General features: G+C 34.1%; 2 protein-coding genes across 5 annotated transcripts; both read right to left on the bottom strand.

Moving 5' to 3' along the window:
* Positions 1-1,185: 1,185 nt before the first annotated feature.
* LOC108199348 (F-box protein At5g46170) lies at positions 1,186-3,739 on the bottom strand. 2 transcript variants are annotated; one of them, XR_001802393.2, is made up of 3 exons: positions 2,254-3,717; positions 1,527-1,578; positions 1,186-1,434 (listed from the first exon to the last, which is right to left on the bottom strand). XR_001802393.2 is itself a non-coding variant. In XM_017367128.2 (2 exons), exon 1 carries the CDS (start codon positions 3,432-3,434, stop codon positions 2,277-2,279), a length of 1,158 nt encoding a protein of 385 aa, XP_017222617.2. In that variant the 5' UTR covers positions 3,435-3,739; the 3' UTR covers positions 1,186-1,578; positions 2,254-2,276. The 2 variants fall into 2 exon arrangements, 1 of the variants encoding a protein (XP_017222617.2); XM_017367128.2 differs by having other exon boundaries at positions 1,186-1,578; positions 2,254-3,739.
* Positions 1,186-7,362, bottom strand: LOC108199349 (F-box protein At5g46170). Of its 3 annotated transcripts, XR_001802394.2 has the most exons (3): positions 5,890-7,335; positions 1,527-1,578; positions 1,186-1,434 (listed from the first exon to the last, which is right to left on the bottom strand). XR_001802394.2 is itself a non-coding variant. In XM_017367129.2 (2 exons), the coding sequence occupies exon 1, from the start codon at positions 7,068-7,070 to the stop codon at positions 5,913-5,915; it is 1,158 nt and encodes a 385-aa protein (XP_017222618.1). In that variant the 5' UTR covers positions 7,071-7,335; the 3' UTR covers positions 1,186-1,578; positions 5,890-5,912. The 3 variants fall into 3 exon arrangements, 2 of the variants coding, with proteins under 2 accessions (XP_017222618.1, XP_017222619.1); XM_017367129.2 differs by having other exon boundaries at positions 1,186-1,578; XM_017367130.2 differs by lacking the exons at positions 1,186-1,434; positions 1,527-1,578 and adding an exon at positions 4,521-5,217 and having other exon boundaries at positions 5,890-7,362.
* Positions 7,363-10,878: the final 3,516 nt, after the last annotated feature.

Here is a 10,878-nt window from a genome sequence, read left to right as displayed (position 1 = left end):
GTGCATCCATAAGTTGCCCATAAATTGAGAAGAAATGTTCTAGAAAATCATTTAAGCGGTCTTTAATGGAATGAGATATGCAACGAAAATAAGAGGCATATAAATAGAGGGAGAAAAGAAGGCTGTAAGCCAGCGGAGCTAACCACAGAGAGATGAAAAACACTTAAAATGGCTAGGGAAACATCTAGATACTTTTTCTATACTTAATAATTGTGTACACCAAAATAGAAAATAAGCACAAAACAATGTCCCCAAATTCTCCACGGTATCGATTTGTGAATGATGCATAAAACAAATTTTTCAAAAAAGATGAGCAGCTTGATATGTCAAATGGTACAGAGGCTTCCACTTAAACTCATGGAAAAAGAGATCTATCGAAAACACATAGATTGATAGGCTTTTCACACTATATTGTTGTGTTTTTTTACCAATAAATCTTCTCGTACCAGAAGGAATAGAGATTCAGCTTAAACTCATGAAAAGCAGAGATGGATTTATCGAACACAGATATATGAGAATAGCACTAGGATGTCCCTTATATTTACCAGAGACTTTGAACTAAAGAAGATGATTAATGGGGAATATTTAAAAGAAAAATTGGGCAGCTTTCATTATCAAAGGAAGATAAATGGACAGCAAGAAACAGCAGAAATGGAAGTTAAACAACAAAATGCTGCACTCCAAACTTGTTTAACATATTTATCAGGACAATCTTTGAACTAATTACAATGTGTAAGGTTTGGTAGCATAGCTTTCAATACCACTATATTTAAAGATTTCAATACACCACTATATTCAAAGATTTTTTTTAAGCACCTTAGTTGCAGAAATTATTAAAAAAGAATCAAATATTTCAATGCTCTACCTGCAGGTAGCTTACAATCATGGAAATTTGTCTAGCTCATGTATCATACTCTGTCCTACACTTTTAAGATTGGTATTACCTGAATACCAGATGCTGGTTTGCAGCAACTATTGAGCTGATGACAAAACAATCTCAGTATAAAAAACAAAGTGAAAACATTACAAAGATAAACAAGAGTAACCGACATAAAGATAGCACCGGCAGGAAATCCAACACTTCCAAGTTTCAATAAAAACATTGCAGAGTATCAGTAAATTAGCCCTAAACAGGAAAGCGTTTATCGTGAAGTATATCAGTAATTGAAGCTTATTGGTGCATCATAGAGGCAAACATATTCATAACTACTTATATACAGGGATACTAAGAAATGTAAACAACTGGCTACAAATTTAAAGTCAGGAAAGCTAGTACAATGTCAATCTAGATGCATTTTGTGCATTGCACATGCCTTAAATAAAAAAAGAAGCAGATGCATATCATCATCATTCAGACCTTCACCAGTTAAGGGGCAGATGTCAGCAGGCTAAGGAATGGCATTTAGATAAGAGAAAGATGATAGGTTTGGCTGGCTGCATCCAGATAGGAGAAGAAAGATAGCATTTGGCATTGACGAACACCCCCTCAAATAAAGCAAGATATAGAGCAAAATTGTGTATATTACCTGCCTGCCCACAAACATATATTGTTCGTATCATCTCAAGAATATACTTTCCCTGCCCAATGCATTACATAAGAGTATTAAGATCATGCAAGTTAATTAAACACATTAAAAACTTAGCAAACACTAATCACATGAACGGAAAACAAAGTCTAGACTTTGCAAAATAGGTCATCAAGCTTACATTTCTAACCATGACAACAGAAAAAAAAAACTAATTGCTCAATCTTTAGCATCGGGTGCGCATTCTTACTGGTGTATAGTTTATGACACTCAAAAGATTATCAGGTTCAAATCTGAGTGCTGCCTGCCAGACTAATATTCCTTCACGGTGCATTACATTTTGGTTACAAGTAATTTTTTACTACACCACTAAGAGCTCATTACAAAAAAGGAATGTGTCTGGCATACTGATTGATCATCATCAACGGTAAGTACATTTACAGACATACGTTAATCAGATTATAAAAAATAAAGACAACAAAAAAGTGAAATTTTAACACACAAGTACCAAGCATGAATGGGTCATCAGAAAAAACAGGGCAAAGGAAAATTCACAGACAGTGTCGGAGATCTAAAATCCACATTAATCTGCATACCTACGAGCCAAAGTTGACAAGAATTGACCTTGATGTCTATTGGATACAGATAATAAGCCTAAAATTCATTCATAAGTTCAAAAAATGATAACTTAATACGGTCAATCAAAGAATAATGTGAAAGGATTTACCTCATTGAAACTTCAGAGTGCTATCAAAAAGAATTCATCTCAAGGCAATAAGTCCTCCTTTTAATCAACATCTTTGCAGCTGTTCCATAAGGCTCCTCAAACGCAGAAGACACCCAAGACCCATCAGCCACCTCTTTCTTCACCACTGATTGTTCACTTGGTCTAATAGCAACCAAAGTTGCCCCCTTCAACACAGTCCCATCCGGCAACTCCAATTGTGGCGCATACCACAACCTCATATTCAGAGCCGGCACAAGGGTCCTCTTAGAAGCACTAGAAGCCGACAAAGGCTTCACTCGCAACTCCTCCAACTGCTCCCTATTCATACACAACACCCCTTGTCCATCACCATCCGTCAACACCAAACTATCTAAAGTCTTATGCTCGGATATAATTGGTTGAAGCAAATAATGCCTAGCAGAAGCAGCAATCAACGAACTGATCGTCCAAACAACTCTCAATTTCAATCCACCATTCGTATAAAACGATTCAGGTATACTTCCATTATCATCCTCATTAATCAAATTAACACCATTTCCATCCAAACCCTTACTAGGCATCACCGAAGACGCTCCAAGAATCACACAATTATCAAGAGTTGACCCGAAATCAGCCCTCCATTTCAACAATACCCCGTCATCAACTCCAAGCTCACCGCTCGGAAGCTCAATCCTTAATATCTTAATTTCATTAAAATTCTTCAAAACCTGAGTAGGTGAATGATGGGTAACACCCCCTTGATCCAATTCATCATAATCCTCCCCATTAACCGATAACGACGACGAAGAAGCAGCAAACCCAGTCCCATTAACCGATCTCTTAAACTGCAAAAACTGTGTAAGCGATTGCAAAGGCTTCACAATCCCACCAAACACGAATCGAAACAACGACGAAAAGGGTGTGTGAGATTTCGACACAGAGCTTGAAGACGAAGAACCCCCCGATGAATCATCATCAGAAATCACACAATCAACACGAACAAGAATATTATCAACCTGAGGAACCAGAAAATGAAACCTTTTCGAAACGAGACAACACCTACCCAGAGCTTTAACATCAGCGATCTGATTGAAAATGAGGAGCAAAATAGAGTCAGGCAATGAATCAAAATGGTCTATATCATCATTTAATATATTACAAGGCTCTGGGAAGATTTTGTGAGCGAGATCTGATCCGGACATGATTAAAAAAAATTGAGATCTGGGTTTTGTAGATCTGTGAATTTGGGGATCTGGGTAAAGAAGTAGATGAAGATATGGGGGATTGAGAATGGGGGAAGGAGATGAATACACGGATTGTGTTTGTGTGTGGGAAGAGTGTGAGAGAGAAAGTAAATGAAAGAAGAAAGGGAAATCGAGAGAAGAGTAATAGATTTGAATGGAGAGAAATGGAGTCGCTCTTTGTTATTTTCTATCTTCTTCTTACCAGAATAATATTGTGCTTTTTGTTACTGTTAGCTGATTGGTGCTAGATTCTAGTAGGCTCGGACTTAAAAAAAAACTTTTTCCCTGCTCGGTAAAAAATTTTAAATGCTAATAATGTTGTCTGTATGACTGATAGCTATACTGATCTCTGTTTGATGAATTGTGATATGACTGATAGCTATACTGATTTTTGTTACTGTTAGCTGATTGGTGCTAGATTCTAGTAGGCTCGGACAAGAAAATCCTGTTTCCCTGCTCAAAAATTCAATCGAGACTTGGCAAAATAATCAAATATTCAATTTTAATAAAATTTTAAACATCTTTTTGGAATGTGAACATGATAAGAACGTTTTTACCGAGTGTTTTAGTGAACTGGTGTCTAAATATAATACACTAGAAAATAGTTTATTTGATAATTATAAGAATAATTACGATCATGAAAGAAGTTTTATCTAAAAATGAGTTTAAATATCGGAAGAAAAAAAACTATTTTTTATTTTTATCTATAATTTTAACCGATGAATGACTATATTGGTCGAATTACTATATTTTTGTGCCAAATATCATGTGATCCATTATCATATTAAAACAAAATTTATAAATCCTTAAAATTATAATAACATGTTGTATTTAAAATATATTCAATCAATATAAGATATACCATCGAAACAAAATGTATTATATGTTCAACAAATTTTACATAATATCTTAAAAATCCAATTTAGTCAACTTCATTGGAGATTATCTAAGAGGTTAATTCCCCATTTTCTAAAAATAATAAATTAGTTTTCCAAGTTCTACACACTCATATTTAACCGTCAATTAAGCAATTAACCACCAAGATTAAAAAATTTGCACGCTTTATAATATAGCTTATAAAAGTATATAGAGGTATGTTCGATAATTTTGATATGAGAAGCATTGGTTGGACACCCTATAGACGTATCTATCGGAGGCATGATCATCATTTTCACCGAACTCGAATTGCAGGTATTGCCCATGTACCGCTTATCTTCTTTGAGAATATAGAGTATCGACTCCGGAGAGGGTTACAAGGCAATTCAATATGCCATTATGTATACCCCAACCTCCCTCTTAAAACATGGAAGAAATGAGGTTCAAGAATAAAAATTCATTCATGATATTGCATCCTCGCTAATATCTTGTGTATGTTAATAGTGGAATGCCTTCGTCGAGGATGGAGTTGGTATAATGGCACCATTAAAGAATTCTACTACGCTTGAAGAATATATGGATTACTGGATTAGTAGTAAAACATCACAAAACGGAAGCTTGTGCCACTATCAAGGGCTGCAAAAGATCCAGAATTGTACCAACCCCCCCAAGACGAGTGTGATGTTTTTAGGCGATGGATTTGGTACATTTTTGGCTGGCTGCATCCAGATAGGATAAGAAAGCTAGCATTTGCCATTGACGAACACCCCTCAAATATTTAGCAAGATATAGAACAAAAGTGTGTATATTACCAGCCTGCCCAAAAACACGTACTGTATCGTATCATCTCAAGAATATACTTTCCCTGTCCAATGCATTACATAAGAGTATTAAGATCATGCAAGTTAATTAAACACATTAAAAACTTAGCAAACATTAATTGCATGAATGGAAAACAAAGTCTAGACTTTGCAAAATTAGGTCATCAACCTTATCATATCTAAGGATGTCAATAGAATAAAAAACTAATTGCTCAATCTTTAGCATCGGTTGCACGTTCTTACTGGTGTATAGTTTGACACTCAAAAGAGTATCAGGTTCAAATCTTACGAGTGCTGCTTGCCAGATTAATATTCCTTCACGGTGCATTACATTTTTGGTTACAAGTAATTCTTGACCACACACCATCTAAGAGGTGTGTCTGGCATACTGATTGACCATCATCAACGGTAAGTACATTTACAGACATACGTTGATCAGATTATATAAAAAATAAAGACAACAAAAAAGTGAAATTTTAACACACTAGTACCAAGCATGAATGGGTCATCAGAAAAAACAGGGCAAAGGCAAATTCACAGACAGTGTCGGAGGTCTAAGATCCACATTAATCTGCAGATACCTAAGAGCCAAAGTTAACAAGAATTGACCTTGATGTCTATTGGATAAGATAATAAGCCTAAAATTCATTTATAAGTTCAAAAAAAAAAATGATAACTCAATATGGTCAATCAAAGAATAATGTCTAAAGATTTACCTCACTGAAACATCAGAGTGCTATCAAAAAGAATTCATCTCAAGGCAATAAGTCCTCCTTTTAATCAACATCTTTGCAGCTGTTCCATAAGGCTCCTCAAACGCAGAAGACACCCAAGACCCATCAGCCACCTCTTTCTTCACCACTGATTGTTCACTTGGTCTAATAGCAACCAAAGTTGCCCCCTTCAACACAGTCCCATCCGGCAACTCCAAATGTGGCGCATACCACAACCTCATATTCAGAGCCGGCACAAGGGTCCTCTTAGAAGCACTAGAAGCCGACAAAGGCTTCACCCGCAACTCCTCCAACTGCTCCCTATTCATACACAACACCCCTTGTCCATCACCATCGGTCAACACCAAACTATCTAATGTCTTATGCTCGGATATAATTGGTTGAAGCAAATAATGCCTAGCAGAAGCAGCAATCAACGAACTGATTGTCCAAACAACTCTAAGTTTCAATCCACCATTCGTATAAAACGATTCAGGTATACTTCCATTATCATCCTCATTAATTAAATTAACACCATTTCCATCCAAACCCTTACTAGGCATCACCGAAGACGCTCCAAGAATCACACAATTATCAAGAGTTGACCCAAAATCAGCCCTCCATTTCAACAATACCCCATCATCAACTCCAAGCTCACCGCTCGGAAGCTCAATCCTTAATATCTTAATTTCATTAAAATTCTTCAAAACCTGAGTAGGTGAATGATGGGTAACACCCCCTTGATCCAATTCATCATAATCCTCCCCATTAACCGATAACGACGACGAAGAAGCAGCAAACCCAGTCCCATTAACCGATCTCTTAAACTGCAAAAACTGTGTAAGCGATTGCAAGGGCTTCACAATCCCACCAAACACGAATCGAAACAACGACGAAAAGGGTGTGTGAGATTTCGACACAGAGCTCGAAGACGAAGAACCCCCAGATGAATCATCATCAGAAATCACACAATCAACACGAACAAGAATATTATCAACCTGAGGAACCAGAAAATGAAACCTTTTCGAAACGAGACAACACCTACCCAGAGCTTTAACATCAGCGATCTGATTGAAAATGAGGAGCAAAATAGAGTCAGGCAATGAATCAAAATGGTCTATATCATCACTTAATATATTACAAGGCTCTGGGAAGATTTTGTGAGCGAGATCTGATCTGGACATGATTAAAAAAATTGAGATCTGGGTTTTGTAGATCAGTGAATTTGGGGATCTGGGTAGGAAGTAGATGATGAAGATATGGGGGATTAAGAATGGGGGGAGGAGATGAATACACGGATTGTGTTTGTGTGTGAGGAGTGTGTGAGAGAGAAAGTAAAAGAAAGAAGAAATGGGGATGAAGGGAGAGAAGAGTAATAAATTTGTATGGAGAGAAATAGAGGCGCTCTGTGTAGAGTATTTTCTATCTTCTTCTTACCAGAATAATACTTGTGCTTTTGGTTACTGTTAAACTGATCGGTGCTAGATTCTAATGTTAACGTTTTTACGAGTGTTTTAGTGTACTAGTGTCTAAATGTAATATGTTAAAAGAGATTTTATATGATATGTCCAAGAGTACACAATATTTATTAATTTTTATGAAAATTATAAATTTTGATTGGGAGATTTAATTTACATTTATCATTTTTTTCCTAAAAAAAATTTAATTTTATGGGCCCCAGCATTCACACCAATTTCATCGGTATATAAATCATTTTCATTATAATTATAGTATCTCCAACCATGAAGAGATCTTAGCTAAAAACTTAATTTGCCTACCATAAATAAAAGTTATAGCCAATTTTTTCGAAAATTAACACTCCAACCACACTGATCCCTTATCTATAATTATAGCCAACCTCTTATGGAAGACTATATTTGTCAAACTCTACATATCTGTAAGAAAATTACAAATCATTTATTACTATATTAAACTTATATATTCTATTTATAACAAATTAAATATTAATAACATACTATTTTTAAATTATAGCCAACTAATATAGTGAATATCATCGAAGCACAATATCTTACAGGTTCAACAGATTTTACATAATGTCTTGCAGGTTCAATTTAGCCAACGATTATAGTCAACGCCATTGAAGATTCCATTAGTGCTTTTTGTGTGTCCTTAGGCACACTTTAGAGATACCGTACACTAATATATACTACCTCCGTCCCCGGGTTGTATACGCTAAAGGAGCGGCACTCACTTTAATGCTTGTCTAAAGTATAGAATACTCTCTTCGTCCCAGCAGGTTGTTTACGTTCACTCTTTGCATGTATTTTGAGACTTTTATAAAATATAGCTCCATAATGTTTTCTTGAATTTTCCGTTTTTGAATAAAAATTTAAAAGTCAAACTTTTATTCAAGAAAAAACGTTTTAAAAATATATTATGGAACTATACTTTATAGGAGTCCCAAAATGCATGATAAAAACTAACGTAAATAACCTGCTGGGACAAAGGGAATAACTTATTTTTAGAATTTTATTTTGAATGAAAATTTAACTATTAAATCTTTATTCAGAAAAAAAAATCTTAAGAATAGGTTACAAAATCATATTTATGGAAACATTAAAATGCGTACCAAATAGGGAAAGCATGGAATCTAGAGGGACGGGGGAGTAGTTAATTTGATAATTATAAGAGAAATTTCAATCATGAAATTTTTTTATCTAAAAAATGAGTTAATATATCAGGAAAAAGTATACATAAAATATATGTTTCAATTATAATTTATTTTTTTCCTATAACTTTAGCTGATGGTTGGTTATATTTGTTAAATTATTACACATCTCTAGCAAATACATGTCATTTGTTATCATATTAAAACAATATTTATAATAACTTAAAATTATAATACCATGTTAGTATTTACAATATAGTCAATCCGTCGAAACAAAATGTGTCCATCAACGGATGAAGTAAATTGTAAAAAGTTGTGCAATTTTTTATTCAGTTATTATGAATAAGTTGATCTGCTGATATAGTTGTGTTCTATCAATAACTATGTAATTAGTATGACAAATTTTAAATATTCTAAGTCATGTAAATTGCTTAAGTGAAATGAAAATCGATGGCTTTATCAAAGCTATCAACGGAGATGAAGAATGATAGTTCATCATCAATTGTTATCAAGCCTCTTCAACGACTGAAGAATGTACTATTAACTGATAAGTATGAAAGCTATCAACAGCTAGTCAAAGAGCTATCAACGATTACTCAAATAACTTATCAACAGCTGATTTGAAGCTTATCAGTTGATAGCCATATCACGGTGAATAAGAAAAAAATCACATGGGGTTTAATCTTGGATTCCAAGCTTATTTGGTTGACTTGGTTTTATGTTTAAGTACTTGAAGCTTTCAATTTTTAGGTAAACAAATGTTAATTATTTAAAAATACAAGAAGTCACAAGAAAATTATTTTAAAAAAATTTGAAGATAAAGGAATGAGCATGGGAGCAGTCATTACTAGTTATAGAAAACTAGAAACTGTTATTTTCTAGTATTGATTCCAAACTTGGAATGTATAAACAAGTAGAATTTTTATTGTAATTGTTTCGGAGTTGAAGAGAATTTACTTAGAACTTTTTGAAAAAATTCTTGTTAAGTAGATTCTCAACTTCTTTGTATGCAGCTATGTTTTTAATATAAAGAGTTTTTCACATATATAAAAATATCTCATGTGAAAAGACGAACCTACCTGAAATTTTTCATGGACTTGCCCTTATAAATTTCATTACTCTATTTTTTGGTAAATTTGAAGAAGGGGCGGAAAAGTTGTCTAGGTTTTATTCAACCCCCTTCTATAATCTAGATTGCTAGGTTGATTTTAATGAACACAAATGTTGCATGATAACCTTTATCACTTAGTTGACGGATAGTTAGTAGAGTCTACCTACATGATGCATCTTTCCATACAAATACTGTAATATTTTGCACGTCCTTCCCACTCCTGCTGCATTGTTATTATCATTTCAGGCAAGTAACGTAAATTCATATCGAAGGGGTAGTAGAAGGCATTGTCGCACCACCAAATTCTACCCACAACTCTAAATATATAGCCAGGTGTATAATTGATTATTTTTATATGCAGAATAACCGATACATTACCTTGCACCCATATATATATAGTTCAAAGTCTATGGAAAATATTGGAGTATTGGATCGGAGTCCAAAATTGGATAAAGTATAAACAAGTCATTTTAATTTAATTTTTTTTGTTTTTCAATATTTTCAGACATCCAACAACCTGTAGATTATGTTCAACAACATAATCCTTCTATTCATGAAATAGATAAATTATTTTTATAAATTGTCGGGCGTTATATTTTACAATATAACCCATAAGTAGAACAACGATTCTGATAATTGTTAAAATTGAAAGATGTTAATAATTAATTGATAATTATGTTGAAAACTACTTATAAAAGATATATTATATATTGTTAGGTCCTATAAACTCACTATATAATATGATATAGTGATCACAATCTGTAACACAGTAAGACAATATGAGAAATTTGAATCAATAAACTCTTATATTCACAAAGCTTTTATGGTTACAAAAACTCTCTCCGTGATTTATATTGTATCACTAAGAGCTGCTAGGGTTCTTCACAATGTACTCGATAACTCAACTCCTATAGAGTAACCCTAATCTGTGTTTATATAGACACAGTTACAAAATCAATCTCTGATTTGATATCCTATAAATCAGCTAATAAATCTATCAATCAAAGATTGCTCCAGTTTTCTGTTTAGTTTCCATAGTCAGCAAATCACTCCTCAGCTTCTATCCTTCCTTGAAGTATATCCGCTTCTGAGCTCTTTCCACGTGTAAACTCTGACGAGTCTTGACTATGTAAACTCTGATCAGACTTTATCAAACTCTGTCAGACTTTATCAAACTCTGTCAGACTTTATCAAACTCTGATCAGCTTCCAGCTTAAACTCTGATGATTCCTGTTCTAAAACAAACTTTAAG

Source organism: Daucus carota, chromosome 8 (genome assembly GCF_001625215.2).
Source record: "Daucus carota subsp. sativus chromosome 8, DH1 v3.0, whole genome shotgun sequence".
Taxonomy (NCBI): domain Eukaryota; kingdom Viridiplantae; phylum Streptophyta; class Magnoliopsida; order Apiales; family Apiaceae; genus Daucus; species Daucus carota.
This window is presented reverse-complemented; position numbering and strand designations above follow the sequence as displayed.